This window comes from Rousettus aegyptiacus, unplaced genomic scaffold, assembly GCF_014176215.1.
Source record: "Rousettus aegyptiacus isolate mRouAeg1 unplaced genomic scaffold, mRouAeg1.p scaffold_m13_p_5, whole genome shotgun sequence".
NCBI classification, from domain to species: Eukaryota; Metazoa; Chordata; class Mammalia; order Chiroptera; family Pteropodidae; genus Rousettus; species Rousettus aegyptiacus.
In genome coordinates this window covers 24,892,076-24,915,800 of record NW_023416308.1, presented here as the reverse complement: position 1 = coordinate 24,915,800, position 23,725 = coordinate 24,892,076, and the positions used below count along the sequence as shown (strand labels likewise).

General features: G+C 48.6%; 1 protein-coding gene across 8 annotated transcripts in view; it reads right to left on the bottom strand.

The window, feature by feature from the left end:
- Positions 1-23,725, bottom strand: part of PKNOX2 (PBX/knotted 1 homeobox 2) — a 240,538-nt gene that overhangs the window by 38,319 nt on the left and 178,494 nt on the right. For all 8 annotated transcript variants that reach the window (XM_036220199.1, XM_016122625.2, XM_036220198.1 and 5 more), the window contains 2 exons: positions 21,819-21,958; positions 4,264-4,435 (listed from right to left, as the gene is read on the bottom strand). In XM_036220199.1, the coding sequence (XP_036076092.1) occupies positions 4,264-4,435; positions 21,819-21,958 (312 nt within the window). The remainder of the gene's footprint in view (positions 1-4,263; positions 4,436-21,818; positions 21,959-23,725) is intronic.

Here is a 23,725-nt window from a genome sequence, read left to right as displayed (position 1 = left end):
ATTAAATGAGAAGTGTCTAGAAAAGAATGAGAAAGACCTGGTACATAGAAAGTGCTAAGAAAAAATTAGCTATAGGGCAGAGTAACTGTGAGGAGTGTGGGTGCCTGTGCTCGAGAACTGTATGTGACTCTCGCCTCTGGCGAGTGCTGGCTGTGTGATCTCGAGCTAGCGATGTCATCCCGTGTCTCAATCTCATCATCTTAAAATGGGACTTTCAGGTTTGAAAAAAGGTTTAAATAAGAAAATATATGTAAAGGGTTTAGAAGAGCACCTGGCACATAACAAGTGCTCTATAAATCCTAAATGTTGCTAGCTTAGATTATTCTTACTTCCTTTTCCTTTCTTGATGTCTGTAGAATGTTTTGCTCCTATCTGAACAGAGGAAGCCTGCACTGAAGGCTGAAGTGGTGGACTCTGAGTGGGGCTGGCCGAGGTCTTTGTGGGCCCAGAGCTCTGGCCTCGCTACTTCTTCACAGCCTCAGGCCTCTGGCCTTGCCTCTTCAGAGTGGGCTCGGGGGCCTGCGGGGGCCCCATTTTGGAGCTGGCTTTGCGGTCAGGCAGCCATAATCTGTCCCTCGAGCCACACCAGAGTCTCATTAAAACGTGCCCCATAAATGTTAAAAAATTTACACATAAAAAATTTCCATGCATGAAACTGAAACCGTAGGTTTTACAGCCTCAGTTTGAAATCTTGCATAATATATAAAACCTTGGCCCTGCACTGGGGGCCCATAAATCAGATTTTATAAAACAAAAAGCTTTTACCTTTCAAAGGGGTTTGGGGAACTTGCAAATTTTACAAACTTTACCAACTGCCAGTCAGAGGCTGCTGGGCCCCAGCAGGGGATCGGTGGGCCAGGTAAGAAAGAAGCCTGGTAAGCATGGGGTGAGTGTGGGAACCGGAGTGGAGGGTGCCCCAGAGGAGGTACCGGGGGGCATTTCAGTTTAGCCACTGAGAGTTGGAAATGAGGGGTAGAGAAGGTCAGCGTACGGGGGCCAGGGCAGAGGTGGCGGAGGTACTCCTTATAAAGGAGAGGGAAGAGAAGTGGGCGGTATAGTGGAGGGAGCACCGTAGTGGGAGCCTGCAGACCTGCTTCTCCTCCTGAAGTAACTTCCCTTCTCTGGGCTTTGGTGTCCCCAACTATGAAATAGACTTGCTTCTCTCTATTGTGTTCCCCACCCCTCCCCACCCCCACCCGCACTGTGAGAGCAGCTGGCTAATTGGGAAAGAAAGTTCCCTCAGAAACTACAGTCTGGGAACCTCTCTAATCTTTGGGCAGCTCTGGGAGAGCTCAGTTTGCTGTTCCCATGGGAGCCTGTCTGGGAGACTGTTGGGAGCAGGGGAAGGTATGACGTGCAATTTGCTTGGAAGAGGAAGAGATCGGCTGGGGCCGGGAGGATTCGTGTCCAGTGGTGGGCTTGGTGGGGCTGGGGAGAAAGCAGGGTCAGAGCTTCAGAGCCCAGGGTGGGACAAACTTTTGGGGACCTCAGTGTCCTCCTGACAATCCTATCTGTGAAAGTCAATATTCAAGGGCAGAGGAAAGCTGCCCTGACACACATATATATAAAAAATAAATCTCTCAATTATCTCAGCTCATTTGCTTGGGGTCTCTCATTTTATGTCCCTGCTCCGCCGCGCAGTATATCTGTCCGGATAAAGAGTTACAGTCCGTTGGGCTACGTGTGCGGGGTTGTAAAAAATACAGATGCCAGATTAACTGGCTGTGGCACTCGGCAGCTGATTGAGCTGATAATGACGCGATCTGACCTTTTTCTAATTTCTAATTACGTGCATCTCGGCTGTGCTGGCTACATGCTTCTTGTTCTAATGATGGCTCCCGTGGTTGGCCTCTTCATCTCCCCCCTCCCAACACAGGACTGTAAGAGGGGCAGCGAAGGGTACTGCTTGGCCCCCTAAGAAAAGTTTTAGGGGCCCAGCCACAGTCTTGATGGCCAGGAGGCGAGGCTAGGAAGCTGGAAGACCCTGCCTGAGCGATGCTGCATTTGAAATTAACATTCTGGTTGACGTGCATTCTTAAAGGCCATTTAGTTCCACAAGCCATCTCACTAATGTTTTTATTACAGTCACTTGAGACAGGTGTAGTAGATCTACAGATGAGGAAACCAAGCTTCAGAGGGGTGAAGACAGCAAAGTCACAGAGACGGTAAGCAGTGAAGCCAGCTCCAAGTCTTTCATGCTCCTTCGACTGTCCCCATTAAAATAACTAATCAACCAGTCATGACTGTGGCTAACTCATCTAGGTAAATCAGGTCCATGTGAGTGGATGCAATGTCCAAAGAGTCCTCTACCAGCTGGACCACTCCCAGTCCCATCACCTGAGATAGAAGACCAGGGAATGCCAGAAGGTGGGGGACACTGTGACAGTTCCTACAATACCCACGTCCTTAGGTCAGGCTTGGCACTTAGCAGACACTTAACTAAGGATTGTTGGATTGAATCAGGAAATCTGATTCTTTGAGTGAACAGACCCAGAGAGACCCAGGTAGTGTTGGCAAGGGGAGAACATGGAGTTGGGCACTTTTTGGCATTTTCCAGTCTGTACTAGAATGGGAGGCTGTCCATAGCTCACCTGGCAGGTGGTGGTGGGAAAGGTGTGTGAGGTTTATATTCCCAGGACTCCTACCTGGGAATATAAATTCTTTCACATTACTTGGTCTGGTTTTAAGTATTTCCTATCAATTCAGGCCTCAGTTTCTTTTTGTGTCAAGTGAGGAGGTAGGGCTCTGATACCTCAGGGCCATTCCAGCTCCCACAGAAATGTTGGCCTCATCTCCTGGCTCCTGTAGGCATAGGTGTTGAAGACCTGCTTCACAGCTGCAATGCTAAGATCCTGGTCAACTGAACAGCAGGGCAGGGCCAGACCAGCCAGCACTTACTGTCTAACCAGCCAGGGACCTGCACAGGGAGAGCTCTCCCAGGGGCCTGGGAGACAGTGGTGTGGGCTTCTGCTCCACCCAGCCGGGACAGAGATGAACAGAGGTGGGTCTGCGGCTCTGAGACATCTACACTAACACTCCTGACGGGCCAGTGCTGTTCTCCGGGGAAGGTCTGCTTCCTCTCGAATTGTCACCCCATCATGACCCTTCGCATATTCCCAGGCCAGGGTGGGCTCTTCTGGCAGGTCTCTGGACTCCATAAATATCATATTCAACTCTTGAGAGAAGCAGTGGGTGGATAATTCGCAGCACAGAATAATATCTAAGTCATTGAAATTTGCTCTGTGGGTGCACTGTGTGTGTGTGTGTGTGTGTGTGTTCGTGTGTGTGTGTGTGTGTGTGTGTGTGTGTGTGTGTGCATTTTCTTTCTTCCTTTTTGGAGACACATTTACTTTTCTGGGTGCGAGAGGTCAGCATTGTGATAATCAATTTGTGGAGGAGAGTTTAGGAGTGTTTTGCAGCGTTCCCAAATTATCATGCATAATCTGGGTAATCCATCAACAGAAAAACATCAAGAATAGTGGCTAATAATTTCAGGATGACCATTTATCATGATGAATGAAGAGAGAGCAGCCTCTCCATTGCTCTCTCTCTCAGCAGAATTCCCAGGGCTAGATGAGAATTTCGGGAGCCATCTAATCTGGGGATTACCAAACTTTGATGATTGCAATTGCCCAGGAAACTTTGATGATTGCAATTGCCCAGGCCCCATCAAACTTACCAAATCACAATTTCCAGGTGGTGGAGCCCAGGAATATGTATTCTTTTAAAAAGCTTTAGTGATGATTTGCATGGCAAACTAGGTTTGGGAGCTGATCTACTGTGTCCTCCTAAATGGACGGGACATCTGCTGGCCTCCTTCTCAGCGTGACTGTGTCTCCAAATCTTTCTATCTATTGATGCGTGTGAATATGCCGATCGCCTCATCCTCCTCACTGTAGCACACCAGCCATCAGCTCCTCTCTGGGCGGCCCAACAGATTTACTGACACTCCAGGACTGCAGCCCTCAGAACCGCTACCACAGACATTTTGGGTGCTATGACCCTCCTTTCCTCCTATCTGCACCGTAAGAAGTGGTGCCCCAGTGTGCTGAGGCAGGGAGAGCTTCGGCAGCGTAACCTGTGCATGCAGCTCTAGGTTTAAGGAGCTTAAAATGGTTCTCAGTTGCTAGAAGGTGCATCTAGTGCCTGCCTTGCAATGGGCACAGAACAGTATTGTTGAATGAACGGATTGTTTCTAGGGCATTTGGAAGGGATCAGAGGGGAGGAAGACCCTAGCCGGGGTGGGGGTCGGAGGGTCTTTACCAGATTGTCCAGTTCTGGGTCATCGCTGAAGAAGGGTTTGTGCTCCTGCTCCTGCTGGTGGACAAAGTTCTCGATGTCCACATCAAAGCTGGCGGAGGTGATGCACTCAGAGCCCTGGGTGGCCTGTTCACATTTCTCAAACAGCAGCGTCAGGAGCGGGAAAAGTGGGTGCCTGTGGGGACATCAAGAGCTCACACATGCGCACACAGAGACCTGCTGCTTGCTGGGCTCGGAAGCCACCAGGGTCCCTTTCCCATATGCCTGTCACTTCTTCTCCCAAGGTCCCACTCCTTCAAAATGTCCCCAGTCCCCACAGTCAGCCTGGATGGCAGGCAGCATGTCATGCCCTGGCATGGAGAATCTAGTCTCCCATTCCTAGGGCCTCCGAGGGCTTCTGGTCTTCCCCACTGGGTCATATTAGCTGCATGGATATTTGATGAGTGACAGGTGTGACCCTTCAGAGAAGTAGGTGTCCATTTTGGGTTCAGGGTCAACCCAGGTAGGAAATGTGGAAAATATCCAGAAAAGTCCTGGATATGAATATTAATGGTTGGTCGCAGACCCATTCTTGGCTGTCTGGAGCCAGCTGAGGGGCAGCACCTGTGTGTCTGCAAGTGCATACAGGGGATGTGTGTGAGCTGAATTCTCGTCCACATGTGGTGAGCAGGTGTCTCCACCTGTCTGTCCTGCATCTGTCAGCCAACTCGGTTCAGGTCAGACACCCAATTACATGAATAACATCTCCCTGCACTTTTCCATCATCACACATTTAACACATCTGTAATTAAATGATTATTTGCTTCCTTTTTTGTTCATTTTCCTCCAGGATTGTCCCTGTCTTGATGATCGCCGTGTCCTTAGGACCTTGCCCTGCATGCTCATAGCAGGCGTTTAATATTCGGTGACTGACGGTGAATTAGGGAGTGAAGAGTATGTGAGTGTGTGTGGTGCATGGTGTGGTACTGTGATGTGTTATATAAGCTGTAGGGCTTATCTGACTTACTCTGTGGGTCTTAGCTGAGATATCACTCACTCTGAGAAGCTCCCTTGACTGCCCCTCTCCCGCCCTAGATGATGGCTCCCTGAGCTCTTTGCTTTATCACCTGCCTTCCTCACTAGGCCATGAGCTATATGAGGGCAGGAAGAAAGCCCACTTCATTCATCACTGTCTGTCCAGAGTCGAGGAGAGGTACGGAGATCTCAGTATTTGTTGAAAATACATATGTTATATGTGCGTATCTATGTGTGCATATAAGTGCATATCATTCTTATTTCTCTGAAGTATGTGTGAACTGCTATGTCTTAACCCCCAGTGTGTGTGTGCATGTGTTTGTATGGGTTATTGACACTGGACCCTGGAGCCCCATTTCCTCCTACAGTGGTCCCCAAAAAGCATCAGCATATCCCTCACTGATCTCTTTCCTCAGGCTCCTGGGACCGTGAAATCTAGCTCTTTGTTTTTGATTAACCCCTGCTTGCTGGGACAGGAAGAAGCATGTGTGTCGGGCCCGGCCCCCAGGCCTCCGCCAAAGGGGGTCATCTAGCCAACATTGTCCAGTGGGATTTCTGCAGCAATGGAAACATCTAAAATGTCCGTTGTCGAACATGGCAGCCACTAACTAGTCAAGGCCAACAGACATTTAAAATATGACTATTCTGCCTAGGCCTCTGAATTTTAAATTTTATTTAATTTTACCTTATTTTAATTTAAATAGCCACACATGGCTAGTGGCTACCATACTGGATAGCACAATTGAGGCTTGAAAAGGAAAACAGACTGTGCTTTCCCCATCTCGGCACACAATGATTAAACACGCTGAGAGAAGGACTGAACATCCGGCCCACACAGTGTTTGTAGGTGGATGGGGAACCCCACAAGCCTGTCCCATTCTGGAATTCTAATCCTTCTAGGCAAAAAGACAGAAAGCACTTAGCCCCATCCACCCTCAAACCCATACCTGCTGGTCACTCTACTCAGGTTCAGGGGTGGTAGGGGTGGGGGGAGAGAGATTCTTACTCCAGATGAGCTGCTTGGCTCGGTGGAGCCTGGCCCTGGACACTGTCTCCCGACTCATGTTTTGGGAGCCGACAGGTAAGCAGATGGGCCCCAAGGCTGCAGGCTGTTTATAGTCTGGAGGGAAAAGAGGGTCAGTATCTGAGGGTGGCCCATCTGCAGCCCCAGATCTCTAGAAGATCTATTCAGCCCCCACTGAAAGCAGTAGGGAAAACAATGGGTTCACTTAGCCATCCGGCTGAAGACAAAGAGAAACCAGGTGAAAGGGTTAAACTCCAGTATAAGTCTTCATTTGCAGCCACTAATACTGCAGCATATTATAGTCTAATCTAACCTGATCCCAGTTTAATGCAAGATTCTCCTGGCCCTGAGCGGAATACCAAAGAAAGCCTCGGTGGCTGTAATTTAAGCAGAGCCTGCAGTGGTTTAGCTGAGGGACACGAAAGGCAAATTCCAGACGGTGTTATGAATTATTGCGCCTGATGAACCTTCCTACTCTCAACAGATGCCTGCTGCCATTTAAACAGCCACTAGATCAATTAGGAATGAAAGGCACAAATCGACTCTGTACAAGGGCACTAAATTACCAGGAACTAATAATCCGCAGCACCGTGCCAGGTGGCGGGGCGCACCCCCACCGGTCACCGCTTGTTCTCCTCTCACTGGTCGGAGGGAGGGCGGGCAGCTGCCGAATGAAGAGGGGATGGTCTCTGTGTGTGAGTGTGTGTGTGTGCGCGCATACACGCGTATGCGTGTGCACCCGTCAACAAGAGCCAGTGTGAGTGTTGTGTAAGAACACTGTTCTGTGCGTTTCTATTGTGTGTGCACACACAGTGTTGGAGTGTGTATGCACGTGGGTTGTGTGTACGGGACTGGGGTGCAGATTTTCTGTTGTGTGAATACAGTGTGCATAGCCTTCTGTTGCCAGCAGTGTGTATGCATGTGCCGTGTGTTGTCTGTACGATTGTGTGGGGATTGAATGTTCTATGTGCACAGTATGAATGACGTGTGGTGCGGGGGAAGAGGGGTCTGCCAGTGACTGCGTCCCCCAGCTACTAGCACTAGAGTTGAGGTAGAGAGAAAGGGTCAGTCACCTCTGCCATTGTCCTTGCCCTTATAGGGAGGAGAGTGTGGTCAGGGAGACCCTCCCTGAGGAAGCAACATTTAAATTAAGCGTCCAATGATGAGGAGGTGGTCAGGTAAAAAAAAAAAAAAAAAAAAGAGGAAAAAAAAAAAACGAGGGAGGGGCATTCCAAACAGGAGAAAAAGCAAAGCACTGGAGATAGGAATGAGCTCAGCATGTTGCTGGAACAAAGTCCAGCTGAGTGGGGCTGGAGCAATGTCGGCAGAAGGGGATGGAGGAAGAGGAGGTGCGAGAGGTAAGCAGGAGTCAGATCACAGGTCTCAGACGAGCCGGGCTTTCGGGCTCTGGGGGTGGGGATGGCGGAGGCGTTGCCACACATGCACTGGGAAACTATGCGCACCTTCTATGCAGAGACACAGCATGAGTCCTTTTTATAAACCTCTCCTTCCAGATGTCAGATCTCCCCAGAATGTTTGTGTGTGTGAGTGTGTGTGCATGCATGTGTGTGCAAAGGGACATATCTGGAGGTGTCTTCTATGGCTTCTGCTGTCTCTCGGAAGAAAGAAAGAAATGTTTTCATTCTTCTCTCCCAAATTAACCAAGGACCCATGGAGCACAGAGCAGGCTTCATGGATGCTGGCAAGGCTGCATCTCTTCAGCCCCTCCCAACCTGAGCCAGTCAGCTCCCAAATCCTCCCTTCTCATACCCCGCCCCCTCCAGGCTCCTGCCTCTGGTTTCACCAACACCTGGATCCCTGAGCCTAGGAGCTCAGATGGCATCTGAGCTTAGTCACAGCTTTTCATATGGACCACAGCCAGGGGCAGTGGGGCTGTCTGTGGCAACCATGCTCTACCCACCTGGATCCCTCCATAAACCCCAACTGTTACCTGCTACCTGCTACTGAGACACTTTGCACCACTCCCTGAGAAACAGGCTCAGTTTCCCAATGACTCAGCAGGGTTTGTGACTACTGTCATGCCATGGGCTTCTCCAAGGCTGTTCCAAGCCCAGTACCCAGCCCCTTTCCCAGCTGCCCAGCCTACACCTGCTGAAGGGCTGACCTGTATTTCTAAACTACCCTCCAACTTCACCCCATAAGGTTGGAAATGAGGCTGGCAGCTACCTTCAAGGAGCCCTTTCCAGCATCCCCTGCTGCAGGCTTGGGGCAGGGCAGTGTGGGGAGAATAGGGCAGGGACCCTGAGAGCTGGGCATCTTAGCCACTTGGGACACGAATGGCCCTGTGTGTGCCAGGCATGGATGAGAAGGAGGCAGGGGATATTGGTTCTGTTATTCTCGGCCTCCCTCAAGCTTCCAAGTAAAATGGGCTTTAAGGAATTCCTGTTGCTGCTGTCCAGGTCACTCTCATTGCAGATCAAGTCCCTTCAGAGGCTAGAAGCAGGCATATGGAAACTTGGTTCCAGTGCCCAGACAATGATGAACAAGATGTGAAAGATGGCCGTTAGACTTCATTCCCAAAGAGCCGAGGACATCTGACCTCCATAAGAGCTCACCTTCTCCCTCCCCGATCTCTTCCCCTTTCCTCCATGTCACCTCCGCCTGACTGCCCCCTCCACCCCAATCTCTCTTAAGCCATTCAAAATTTGGAAGAAATAAATCTCACCGCGCCAATTCAGGGAGAGTTTGAGCCTCGTCAGTGCAGAACAAATAAAAGGAGTGAACTGGCATGACATTTTACTGCAGAAGAGAGGTCGTTTCCAGCCACTAATAAAAAGGATTTGACACAGACTAATAAAGAGAAATGAATTTCTCTAATGGCCTAATTTAGCACACTCAGCACTGTGCCCATGCCTGGGTGCTGGGAGGGCAGACAGAGCCAGGAGCACAGAGAGACGTGTGGCTCCAGGAGAGGGCAAGAAGGGATGATCTCAAATAACACTTTATTATTTCTTTTCTCTTCTCTGAGTCCGTGGCCTCACCCTACCATCATCACCTCTCCCCAGGAGCATCTGAACCAAAACCGAGCTCAAGACACGCAGTTTCTGTTAACGATCCAAAGAAATAAAGGACCCCTCTCTGCAGAATCTCAGTCGTGCGCTAGCTTAAGAAGGTGATTAAGCCGGATGTGCTGATTTCTACAGGGGTTTAAGCCATCATTTGGTTTAATTACTTCTGACATTTCTGCCTTTGTGTTTTTTACATCACCCAAATTCACCGGCCCTGAGTGCCTAGTTTGGGGCCAAGATGTACGGGAGCGTTCCCCCACACCCTGGCCCCAAACTGGGCAGAATTTTGACTGAAGCTCTTGTGGAGGTGAATTTCACTGTCTCTATAGCAGCAGAGAGACTGAGACCCCTCACTCAAGCACGAGTTTTTTTTTTTTTTTTTTTTGTTTTTTTCAGCGCGAAGTGATTCCCCGTCCCTATACCCACACACGCATTCCGGTTAGGTTTCTGAGAGCATCCTTGGGCAGGCAGGCTTCGGCACAGCCCATTTTAGCCCTCCCCACCTCAAGACAGGTGTTCTTAATGTAAATTGGCCCAATGGGTTTCCCTAACATGTTTCAAAGACCGCCTGGGATGGAGACCACAACGTCTTGGTAATTCTTATCCTCATCGCTGACTTACGATTCCCCTATAAGGCTGAGGCTCACTTCCTTTTGTTAAAAGGACTCAGGAAAAGACAAGAGGACCCTTTTCTGCTTCCCCTCCTTTCTCCTTGGACAACCGGATTTTTAAAAAACATTTTTTTAAAAAATATTTTTCTTGCTTAGAGGATCAGAGACAGGAAAAAAAAAATGGACTGCAAAAACGCAGAGCTTTAGAGAGGCTCAGGTACAAAGAGATGGGGACAGGGAAGAGACACTTAGAAGCAGAGCACCACAGACTTGGGGGGGGTGGCCACACTCAGGGGGAGACACTAGTGTTGATTCTCTTTCTGGGTGATAAACTTTGTGATTCACAGTCATGCCACTCCATCACTTCTGAGCCTCTCAGCCATCCCTTCCCTTGTGACCTTGGCCAGGACTGCAGACCTCAATTATGGGTCCAGCCAAGTGTGTGGCAGCTTGCCTGGCTGTCCACCTTCTCTCCCCGTGACTGACCTTGGAGCCCCCAGGCCTGTCCTGTACCTCGCCTCACGGCTCAGACTCATCTGGCTGGGTGAGAGGTGGACAGGGGAGGCCCGTGTGAGTGTTACCCCCCTCCCTCAGCCCTGGCTGCTTCTTCCAATGGGAATGGGGGAGGAGAAGTCAGAGCCACCAGTCCCTTCCTAGCTTGGGTGAGGATAGATGACAATCCAGAGGGTGGAATGTATGGTAGGAGAGCAAAGTTTCTGGGTAGAGATGTTTAGTAATGAGCCAGTGGGCCACAAGCCTGGTCTGGGTCAGACTGCTGCCGATGACATCGGTCTGATGGCTGGTGAAGTGGGACAAGCGGCAACGAGGTTGGCTCTCCAGCTCCCCAACTGAGTCTCCACATACAGTGGAGGTCTCAGGTCGCCAAAGACCCATCGCCCTGGAAGCTCAGCCCACCGCCTGGAATTTTGATCCTTTATTTCTAGTGCCCCAGGTTAGGGGTCACTGGGATCACAGAATCAGAGACAATATCACATCCTAGAGTCACTTGCCAAGACCACCTCTGCCCCTTTCCTGGGTATTGATTCACGGCCAGAAGGCCCATTACAAGTATTCCTTCTGAGAACTGTTGTGACATTTCTCCTGGATGCTGACGAAGTCAAGTCAACACCCGCAGATGAACACCCAAGGTGCCTCACCGTGTGGCCCTGGCTTTCTTTTCAGTGTTTCTTTTGGACGGACTCAGCAGAGAATGTGGTGGGACAGACAGCAGGTGGCCCTGAGCCCCTCTGTCTTCACTGCTGGCCTTCACCAGCTCAGGCACACTGCACTCCTTGTGCTCCTGCTGGTCCTTCCCCCTGAACTGCCTGTTCCCGTATCTCTCCCTGTCCCTTCTAACCATCTTCAAAATCCAGCTCAAAGTGCCATCCCTTTCACGAAGGTTCTCCTGATGGTCTCTCCAGTAAGAGGAACCATTACCTCCTCTGACCCCTCAGAAATGCTTCAGGTTTCCACCTGGACCACATCCCAAAGTAGGGTGAGACACAGGGCTGTCTGAAACAAGCATAGACTTTGGAGTCACATAACTGTGTGACTTGGGGGTAGGTTACTGAGTATCTCTGAGCCTCAGTTTCCTCTGTTCTAAAACAGAGACAACACCACGACCACACAGGTGATTGCAAGGATTAAATGGAGAAGCATGTAGAGTGTCTGGCACTTAGTAAGCTGTTCCTCTTCCCTGGAATGGTGTGTGGGCACCTTTTTTTATTCAGAGCAACATTGACACCATCCGTTCCAATCAATTTATATTCTCATCTCCACTGATTCATTTGGCAGGGAAAACAAGCCCACATGCCAATTCAAATAGAGGTACAGAAAGAGAAGAGGCAACATACAATTTATCAGAACCCAGAACCTCATTTTTTTTTAAACCAAAAAAGCACTGCCAATAAGAATTTATTTTTATTTCCCTTGTGACACATTAAATTCTACTAACTATAGTTGTTTGTGCACAGATCTGTCTTCCTCACTACATGGTGAGCTGCTCCGGTCTATGATCTCATCATATCTTTTTGAATTCCCAGAGGTCAAGCACAGAATTTGGCACACAGCAGAGGATAGGTAGCTATCTGGTGAATCAATGCGTGGGAACGAATGCATGAATGAATGAAGAAGCACTGACAATGGGAAAGAAGGTTCTGAGACGCAATCCTAAAGTTCTTTCGGTTCAAAATCCATTCCTACTGCGATGCTTGCATCAGATAGTGCCATCTGGCAGCTTCTAGACACAGTTGCCACAAAAGGACCTGCTTCTTTGAGCTCCTGTGGGGAGTGTGTGGGGTAGGGGCTGGCAGGGTCCTAGAGGGAGGCGGGCGATGTGAAGGAAGTGCTCGCCCAGCCATCTACTCCTCCCCTCCAAGGCTCCAGATGGAGAGAGCAGAGTGGGGTGGAGGAGAACAAGCCAGCAGCTCCTGGTTGGGTATATTTTTACTTCAGGTGTGACGTTGACACCATTTGGGTGTATTTTTAGTCCTGCCCAGTGGGTGGTGTGTTAGCCTGGGTTGCCTTGGAGAGGACTTCTTGTTGCTAAGTTGGAATTGCATCTGCTAGGGTCCCGGGGCTCCAACTGGCACTCCTCCCCCAGGTAGAGGGCAGGTCTATTCCTGGCAAGTGTGGGGTCCAGGGCAGCCACAGTCCACTCTGTCCCCTCCCTACACACACACACACACACACACACACACACACACACACACCACACGCACGCGCGCACACACACACACACACACACACCTTCCTTCTGGCACATTTAAAAAATGTGAAATCTCAACAGTGGTTGTTAAGGCTAGTCTGCAGTCTGTAAGGGAAAGAATAATACAAAAATCCTTAAACTTCAGATCTGGTAGGATCTCATGTCCAGCCCCTTCTTTCCCCTAATTTTACTGAGAAATAATTAAGATACATCACTGTGTAACTTTAAGGTATACAGCATGATGGTTTGATTTACATATACTATGAATAGATTATGACAGTAGGCTCAGCTAACATCCATCTTTCTATGTAGATACAAGAAAAAGAAAAGAAAAAAGGAAAAAAATTTGCCCTTGGAATGAGAACTCAGTATTTACACTCTTAACAACTTCCCTGTATATCAAGCAGCTGTGGTAACCAGAATCACCGTGCCGCACATCACGTCCCTAGAACTTATTTACCTTATAACTGGAAGTTTGTACCTTTTGACCACCTCTCTCCAATTTTCCCTTCCCTTACTGGTAACACAAGTCTGATCTCTTTTTCTCTTTTAGTTTGTTAGTTAGTTTGTTTGTTAGAATCTACTTGTGAGATTACACAGTGTCTTTCTCTGTCTGACTTATTTCACTTAGCATAGTGCCTTCAAGGTCCATCCATGTTGTTGCAAATGGGGGTGCAGATAGCTTTTCGAGTTAGTATTTTTGTTTCCTTTGGACATACACCCAGAAGTGGAATTGCTGGATCATATGGTAGTTTAATTTTATGAGGATTCTCCATACTGTTTTCCATAGTGGCTGCGCCAATTTACAATCCCACCAAAAGTGCACTAGGATTCCTTTTTCTCCACATCCTTGCCAGTACTTGTTATCTCTTAATTTTTTGATGACCAGTCCTTTCATTTTAAGAAGAGATAACTCAGGCATAGGAAAAAGAAGTGTCTTTCCTGAGGTCAGGTAGCCAGTGAGAGGTAGTCAGAGTTTCTCTCCTAGTCACCAGAGATTCTGCCAGTCCCCAAGGAGAAAGCACTTTGGCGGAAGGGCTGCTATGTAAAGGGAAGCTCTGTCCATCGTACCTTGGTCACTGGCAGTGACTAAACACATGCTCACGCATTTTTGCTGGCACCTTGTAAGTTACAAAGTGATTTTCCATGTGCTTATTGCATTTAAACATCCAATATTCTTATTATTTTCATTTTACTGATTAGCAAACTGAAGTGTCATGTAGTAAAATAATCATATCAGGCTAATAAGTGATTGAGCCAAGATTTAAATCTGGGTATCCAAACTCCAAATCTGTGTCCTTCCCTCCTTCCATGTAGTATTTTTGAACCATTATTGAGATCACTTCATCCTCTTCCCCTCCCTCCCTTTTTTCCCCCCTCTACTGTCCTTGAGTCATATGTCACCAAACCAAAGTGACACATTTACCCTTCGAGCATCAGGACCATTGCAGCCCAAGAGGATCTGTGCTCATCACATGAGTTCCCAAAAGAACCTTCTCTCCTAACAATGCTCTGTGCGTCTAGAGAGAGCTTTAACGGTCTTATAGATTTTTCATGTTCTCACTGATGCCTGCCTGGTGGGGGGAGGAAAGCGTATTTAAAGAGGTTAAATGACTGGGTAGAGTCAGAACTCAGACTGAAGTCTCTGTCTTATGTCCTTTCCACCTGACCACAAAATGGATCAGCGCTTGGGAAAACAGAGTGGTGCCATGGCTACCAGGAGAGCAAAACTGGCTTCATGCAGCCTTGGTGAGAAGTCATAGGCCATCCGAGCTCTTAGACCCCCGCCTGCTAGCTCTCCTCCCTTCCCCCTATTGCCCCCCAACTCATACTAGCAGGAGGTTGTCTTCTCTCTGACAAGGGGGCAGATCCAGTCTAGTACTTATCACAGTAACTACTCATGAATGGAGCCACCATTCATTGTGAGCCTTCTACATGCCAGGAGCTGTTACTGTTAGGATCGGTTATCTCCTTTAATCCTAACATAACCTCGTGAGGATGAAAGTCATTGGGATTCTAGGCTTTGCATCCCATATCAGTGTGCCTTGTCTTGTCTTGGCCAGGTACCTGGACTTCTCAGCTCTGCCTAGGCCAGGCAGTGAGCTGTGGGAGCAGCGGGGCCCACTGCCTTCAAGCACATCTGCTCCCTGGACCGGGCAGCTGCAGCCTCTGTGACAACATGTGTGGAGGCTGGGCTTGGGGTGGGGGTATTTAGTTGCCTGCGGAAAAGGCAGGGAACAGGCTTTGCTGAGTGCCGGGGGAGCACTGAGCATGGTTTCACTTTCAGGTTATGGCTCCTGCAGGGTCACTCCCCTGACTACAGTCAACAGCTGAGATGTTAGTTCTGATGCTAGTGAATCTACCTGCTTCAAAAAGCCAGAAGTGTCTGTTAGAGCCCTCAGCCGATAAAGCCCATCCCAGCATGCAGCCTGGAACATCTGTTCCCAGAACCCAGCCCAGAAGTATCTGGTCCTGACTTTTCTGCTTGGGATGGCTGAACTTCTCCCACATCATTCGCAGGCCAGCTCACCCAGCATGTTCCAGGAATGACGAAGCACAAATGCCAAGGAAGGCATAGAGTTAAGCCCTAGGGTCAACTCGCTGCAGCCAGAACACCCTATGGTCATGAGGTGGAAGAGTTCCCTCAAAGACACTTCATTAGGAAGTGCCAGTTCCCAGTGTCCTGGCATGGGAGGCTGCTAAAGAGGGAAGTCACAACAGGACCCGCCTCTCTGTCCAGCCCTAAACCTAGCGGTTGCTCTCACCCCATCTTCCAGCCCAGCCCGGGGAAAGGCAGCTGGGCTATCATTTCCCTTGGGCTTCTCTTTCCTCGGGAAAAGCAGTGCAGCTCTCCCACACCTCACTGTAAGCAGCATCTTGCCATCAATTCCACAAATACTCTTTTGAACCCATCCTATGTGCCCAGGTTCCATGTCATCTTTCTCCCACTCCCTGGACCAAGTCTTCCTTATTCAGAACCCCTCCTGGACCTTAACACAATGCTTTACACAGAACAGGGTTCAGTAAATGTTTAACTGAGCTGTGGTGGGAAGACCACTCCACTGGGAGCCTTTCCTGTCTTGCTTCTTGCTGCACTGCCTCTCAGCACTTACCTTCTAGCCTGACCAACTCCTGCTTGCATTTTACCAAACTTCTAATAGCAGCTAACACCTACAGAGTGCTCACCATATGCCAGATTCTTTACCAAGCTCTTTACATGCATTCTTCATTTAATCCTCATGAAGAACGTGATGAAGAGATAATGCTTTTTAAAATTTTTTTTAGCCATAGTTGACAGATGAGAAAATGAGGCCCAGAAAGGTTTAGTGCTCAGTGGTGAAGCCAGAAGGTAAACCCAGGTAAGGTAAGTCCAGAGTCGTGACCCAAACCCTGGATCCCACCTCCCTGATGCCTTCACATCCCAAACAGGCCACAGAGACACACGCTGGCTCCCATTTAAAACATCCCATCCCACCCTAGCCTGCCCCAGTCTACCTAGCAAACACTGATATGTGTGTCAGGTATTGTCATGTATGATCTAATTTTAGTCTCGTTATTACTATTTTCTTTTTCACAGTTAAGAAAACAAGAGGCTTGGAGAGATTAACGTGCCCAAGGTGACAAAGCTAGTTATCGCCAAGTCTATTTCTAAAGCTCATCCCACTGCCCAGCACAGTGGCTCTGCTGCGTTTGCACCTCTAGCTGTAGGACTATGAGGATCAAGCCTGGGACTTCAGTGACCTTTAGAAGGATGGTCTCTCAGGGAGAGATCTGAACACTGCCACTGCCCTGTTCTGACCTTTCCCCAGATGAGTGTGGATTCTAGAGGGACCCAGTCTGGATGAGACAGGAACAAGTGTAATACAAACAGGGCTTTAGAAACGTATGTTGCTTCTATTGAACCAGGCTGCAGCAGGAGCTCTCTGGGGGCAGGTCACACAGGGTAGAAGGTCTGAGTTTGTACTTTACGGAGAGATGAGATTGACATGAAGACCTGGAGATGCTATGTGGAAAGGTCACGATTCTGAAAGTTGAGAAACTAAGGAGACAGAAGAATGGTTTGATGCAGGGTTTCTGGAGCTTCCAGGAAGGATTTTGTTAGTGGATAAAGCAAGGAAGATTTGGAATCTACTCGGAGATGGTAGAGAAGTTGGGGGTGACGCTGGGGCTTTGTTCGAGCAGATGGAAAGAGATAGACAGTGCTAGGTACAACCTAGAAAGGATAAAATTCACTGCCTTGGGGTTAAGGGGGGAAATCACAATTGTAAACTTTCATAAAACACTTACTGTGTGCCAGGCAGTATTCTAAGTATTAATTCATTAAGAGAGAAAATTTCAAATTTAGAACCCAGGAATAGACCAAACAAATCGGTGAAGATCAAGGAGTGTAGGATCATGGCTAAAGAGATGAGTAAAATCATTCCAAAGAATTGGTTATGAGATGTCCTGATCTGTTTAAAAACAGAGACTGTGCACCTGTAACTGGGCCACCTGTGTGAAGTTTGTACTTAAGGCTGGCAAGAGCCAGATGCGTGCATCTTTTCTCAGCTCTGTTCAGTAGCATCACATTGGTAGCTTAAAGCAACCATGCTGGGAGCATTTACACCGTGGCAATTGGCAAATACTACAAATCAGGGCTCTCCCCTTCCCTTGCTTCCCAAGAGCCAGTTTGCCACACCAGCCTAGGACCATTACACACACACACACACACACACACACACACACACACACATCTATATATGTATATCTAGCCAAGTTAATTAATCCATTTGATAAGCATTGGTTTAGTACATACTTCATCCAAGCTGTTGACTCTGAGGTATTGTTTAAGGCACTGGTGATAAATCAATGAATAAGACAAACGTAGACCCTGCCTTCATAGAGTTAACAATCTAGTGGGGAGAACAGAAATAATGTGTTAGCACAATTAATTCAATTGTGAGTAATGCCACAAAGAAGAAATACAGTTGACCTTTGAACTGCCCAGGCCTAGTTATACATGGATTTTTTTTCCCCAATAAATACAGTTGGCCCTCCATGTCTTCATGTTTCTTATTTGCAATTCAACCAACCATGGATCAAAAACACTATTTTTACATTCCCAATCCCAGTTTCCCAACCAAGGGTCAAAAAGAACTGTTTTGCATCCATAGTTGGTTGAACCGCAGATGCAAAGGGCTGACTGTAGTAATGTTTTGGGGGAGTCAAAAGTTAATCTTGGGTGTTTGACTGCACAGAGGTCTCAATGCTTCTGACCCCCAGAGTTGTTCAAGGGTCAGCTATCTAGGTATAGTTGCCATTCACCCTCTCCCCTTGAGCCACAGCTCGATTTTCCAGCATTTTTAGTGGAGAAGCAAAACACAAAACTGCCCCACTATTTTCTCAGTGTTCATGCCTCCAGCCCAGCATTTCCCATCAATAATAGGCAACTTCTTCAGCACCAGACAGGCCACTTCCCGGGTTCTCAGAGAGGAGTTGAGCCTTAGGGATAAGAACCAACTAGCCTCACGAGCAGTCTCAGCAAAGCCGACCTCCTCCCCCACTTGCACCTGGCCAGGCAGAGCTCCCTGCCACTTTTCTGCTCCCCAGGACATCACTGTTTCCATGGGAACCCACTCACTTCAAAGGGGAAGGAAGGAGACTGGAGGGGAGGAGGGAGAGTGAACGCTGGATTAACCTCACCCTCTTGGCCCTGATTCTGAGCTGCTGGCAACATAACCACCAAGTCCCAGACAGCACCCAACACTGTCCACCAGCACAGAGAGATGGGGCACTGTGGTCCAAGCTACATTTTAACTTCTTGGGAAAAAAAACCCCTGGGGTTTGAGGTGGAAGCTAAGGAAGGAGAGAACTGAGTGGATCCAAGCCTGCGGTCCCCACTGCATGGGGGCCTCCTCCTCAGACCCTCTTCTCAGTATTGCTCCTGGGCCACGAACACAATTACCCGCGATGTGCATCCAATCACGGGATCTGCTCAGATTAGACTGCAGTCATTAATCTGAGCGGGACTCCTGGCTGCCTTGCTGATTAGTCCAGATGATGCTCTGGTATGATCCAATTAAAGACAGATTCGGCCTCCCCTCTGCCTCCCTCCCCACTACCCCCGCCACATACACAGTGTCCACATCAGAAGGAACCTGTACGTTTCATTAACACATCCTCATACACAAATAAAACCTCAGGGGCACTGGCGGGCTCTCTCACTCACAGGCACCTCTCCCTTTTGTCACTCTGCCCCTCTGCCGCCCTGCAGGGGCCTAGGCAGGGAGGGGCTTCCCCCCGCCCTTTCTTGTCTGTGGTTCTGGGAGGGGCCGTGGTGTGGGCTCCCAAAAGTCAGTGTGGGCACTAGTCTGAATTGAAAGGGTTTTGTTACATTTATTGACATGAAATGCAGACTCCCTGAAGTGCTTTGGAGCAGCCAGGCTGCCCCAGGCAGGCAAATCTAATTAAAATTACCCAACCCTACAGGAGGCTGAGCTCCCTCCCTGTCATCTCACAAGGGCTGTGGAGAGGGCAGCTGGTACTAATGGGAGAGGTGTGGTTATGGGAGACAACCCTGGGACAGGAGGCAGGCAGGAAGGGCTGCAGAGAAGAGAAGCTGGGCAACAGGGTTGATGTCCTGAGAAGCCGGGCTGCCATGTTTGGCTGGACAGTTGGTGGTGACCCGCAGAGATAACCTGGGCAAACACCAAGGGCTGTAGGGTGGTCAGCCTGGTAGGAGAAGGTAAAGGTCGGTTGTGAAGGCAGAGGCAGGAATAAGAAAAGTCCTGATAGACAGCGCCCATGTGGGAGATGGCCTGCCTCTCCTGCGTGGCCTGGGTGGGGAAGGAGCCTGGGATCTTAGGAAGGGCTATGGAGCCCGTTGGTAGGAACACAGAGATCCCTCTACATTGTGCCAGACATAGTGCCAGGGGCTTACATGGGCCGTCTCCTGAATTCTTACCAACATGCTTACGAGGTTCTATCATGATACTAAAGTTCAGAGACTCGTACACAGAAGCAAGACTCAAGCCTCAGTTTCTGGAAGCTTTTTTTCACATTAATCTGGTGTGTGTGGGGGGGGTGGGGGGGCGGTTCTCTAGACTCTGATCTGTGCTCGCTCTGGGCCCTGAGCCCAGAAATCTCAGAAGATGCCTGGGATTAGTCTCTAATGTGCATATGCATCACCTGGGATCTTGTTAAAGTGCAGATCATGAATCCTTAGGTCTGAGTAAGGCCCGGGAGTCTGCATTTCTAATGAGCCCCCAGGTGACACAATGCTGCTGGCCATGGACTATGCTTTGAGTAGCAATGATCTAAATGGAGTATCATGGCCATACCCCCCAAGTCATCAGACCATCAGGCAGTTTCCAGAGGCCACGCTCTTCTCCTTTCCCTTCTTACACCCACACACAGAAGCACCACACAGGTTAATTACAGGTGCTTGCAGCCACGTCTGCTCTGGCTCCTGGCTGTTCTTGGAACACCTCAGGTTCTAGCCTGCCGGGAAGGTCCTACTCTACCCATTCTCCTACTAGCCTCCAAGATCAAACTCAAGTAGTGCCTCTTCTGTAAAGCCTTCTCTGTTAAAGCACTGCCCATACTGTTGGTTTCTTGTTTGGAGAGACAGGGAAGAGCCTGTGCACTTTATAGGTTTACTTTCCTTCCCCGGGATTCCAGCCACTGTCTCCACATGTTAATAGTAAGGGTTCTATGAAAGAGCGTGAAGGAAGGAGGGGTGGGAGGACAGGAGTGCCCAGTCCCATACTGGGCTGGTTTGCCCCTCCCCCACCTTAGAGTCTCTCTGACAAAACTGCGGACAGATCTTGGCATTCTTGGGGGGCCCAAGGAAGAGCTCACTGCCTGTAAGCAGGTGGACCAGGCCTGTGCATCGGGCAGGGGGCCAGGCACTGCGATTTATCCTCCCTCCAGACTTGGGAAGCATCTTCAAGCCAGGATCTATGGATCAGAGCCCACTCCTCTGTACTTAACTGTTGGCATTAGAGGCATTAGGCTCATCTGAGTAACTAAAAATAATGCCATTATGACAATGATAATAACAATAATAATCACCACCATTACCATAAGGCACTGTCACTGTGGGGGGTGAGGGAGAGGAAGAAATCAATCTTTTTCCTATGTACCCTCGGTGGCCCGTTGCACATGGTACTGCCATTAGTACGTGCTATAGTGTGTGCCCAGCCAGAAGTAAGCTGTGTTCACTGGTACATGTGAATATCTATACTCGCACAGAGAACGTGAGCAAGGGTCCAGCCTCCAGCGAGGGTCAGTACTGAGCGTGATTCAGGCACCTCCTCTTAGTGGCTCTGGACAAACGATAGCGCGATAGCACGGTCCCTGCTGAAGCCTCATTCAGGCCTGCACTCAGATGACTCTAGCTTCTTCCCACCCACATACACAGACGGATGGGGATTTCCATGAGCCCCTCCCACCGTATGGGCCATTCAGGGCCCAGCTCTGGGTGCATGGGCTAGCCCAGAGAAAGATGAGCCAAGTGCCTGCTATCAGCAAACTCCCCATCTGGGGAACGTGCCAGAACCTACACAGCTGCACGCGACACCTGTTGCTAAAATCCAAGACTACCATGAATCAAAATGTGGTCCAAGGAACAGCTGCATTAGATTAAATAACCCAGAATATTATTTAAAGTTCTTATTCCTCTTCCTATAGCTTGACCTACTGATTCAGCACTTCTGAGCATGGACCCTAAAACCATGCATTTTAATAAGATCTCCCAATGATTTTTAAACATACTAAAGTTTGCATAATACCGAGTCCTCGATAGCGCAATCAGATGTCCAGTGCTCTTGTTGGAGTGAAGGCAACAATGGGACAGGGCAAGGGGAATCCCCGGGCAGCTGCCTGTTTGCTGAGCTGATGGTTTCTGGCTCATTAAAGTTTATCTCTCCATCTGGGATGCGGAAGGGCTCCTCCTAAAAGATACTGTCCGGGCCCTCATATCCCTCACTAGACAATTCCAGGAAGCTAGCATCAATCCATAGTGGCCAGCTGAGGAACCTCTGGATTGATTTGAGAGAGAAGGCTGTGAAGGGAGCAGCTGTTGGCCATTGTCTTTGATGAGCCCACCCACTGGCCTGCAATCTCATCTCTCAGGGCTGAGCCGGGCCTGAGGCTGGCTGGGGGCTTCTCAGCACTGCTGAAGCATCTCCTACCTGTACACAGCTCGCTTGTCAGCCTCCAGCTGGGCCTGGGGGTCAATGGGGGCACTGGGCACAGGAGTGCTGGCAGCAGCTGAGGGTGCAGAGATGTGGACAGCCTGGGCCTTAGAGGGGGCCTGAGCAGTTGCCGTCATCTGTAGAGAGAAGAAAGAAGAGGCGGTGGGTTAGTGTGTCCGTGACAGCTGGCTCCTCAGCTGGATTTGTGAGGTCTGCCTTGGCTCATGGTGTGTGGGTGGGTAGGGGAATGTGTGTAAGAGAATCATGAGTGTATAATGAGCATCCGTTTGTTCATGCATTACAGTGGAAAGAAAGCAGGACTTTCTTCAAATGAGAACGTTCTAGAGAACAATTTCGGACTATCCGAAGCCAAGTGATGCACCAACACACTTCAAAAGAGACGATTCTTAGTGCAAACTAAGACAGTGCCCTCTGTCCAGAGACAGAGAAAAACAAAATGGTGAGGCCTTTAAATTGTGCTTGTGAATCATCTGGGCTGGACTGGGCAGTATTCAGTTTGATTCGATGACTAAGGAGGAGGAAAAAAATAGCCGAATCAGTTCTCATTCGGGCTCGAGGTTTATTCCATTTAATGCAAGCCAGAGGTAACTGTTTTAATGGTTTTGATTAATAACTGAATGGTTCTCCAAATTTGGTTTACCTGGGTACTTGAAGATAAGCGGATTTTAGTGGACAATGGACAGATTTCCATTCTTGACCATAACAAACATTTAGGGCAGTAGTTTTCATCCTGTTACATGTTTCAGAAGGTGTCTCCAGGGCCCGAATTTTGTTATAATCAGAGCAATTCCTTTTAATATCATATATTGAACTTTCAGTATAAGATTTGATTTAAAGAAATGGTTAAACAGCTTTAAAATTTTTGATAACCATCATTAACCATCATTTAAGGCTTTTGTTATATTTCCTTTAGTCAAATGGAGCCCGAAAATGTCATGAACGCTGACGTGCCTCGACCGTTCTCTTCTTCCAGCCTGTCCGCAGCCCATGACAGCTCTTAGCCCTGTGCTGTCAAGCTCCAGACACGTCTGCATCCTGCACTAAAGCTTTGTTCGCATCTTCACCCCCGCACTCAGCTGACGCAGAGTAGATGCTTAGTATTTGTTGACAAAATTAATGAGTGAATAAATGGATAAATATACCTTGAAAGAATCAGATATTTCCTAGCATGGAAAGCTCATCAGATGATCTAGGTTCCTGCTTTCTGGAAGAAAAAATAGCGTTCTTCCATTTGAATACACCACAGTATTGCTGGTGCTGATATTCCCAAGACATTTATTCGCTCATTCTCTTCCCTTATAGTCTCTGCTCAGATCCACATCTTCAGAGTAAAATAGAGCCCCTTTGCCCCTTGCCGTCCCCTTGCTCTGCCTTATTTCACAGACCTTGCCATACCATATATTGTATATCTATTTGCTTGGTTATTTTCTCTCCTGCTTCCAGCTAAAATTTAAGCTCAAAAAGGGCTTGATTAACAGTTATTTTCCTAGGGCCCAGAATAGCCTGGCACTAGTAGATGCTCAATAAATATTTGTTGCATCTGTGAATTGAATTAACGAATGATGGACAGTGCATGAGATTGAGACTCTAAAAGAAATATACCTGCTTTACTATACCGTATCCCTATCATATTTTGTTGGGATGAAATATCCACGCCACTGAGCTGGGGGAACTGTCCCAAAGTCAGTGCACAGACATGATGGTACCTCAAAGCCGGCAGGCGATTGCTTGAATCCTACTGTCTCTTGTCATAAGCTTTTGACGTTGGGTGAATCCTTTCACTTTCCCGAGTTCTTATTTTTCTTATCAGTAAGCAAATTAGTGACCTTTAAGGATTCATGAGTATTAAAGAGGTGCTATAAGGAAGAAATTAAAAACAAATG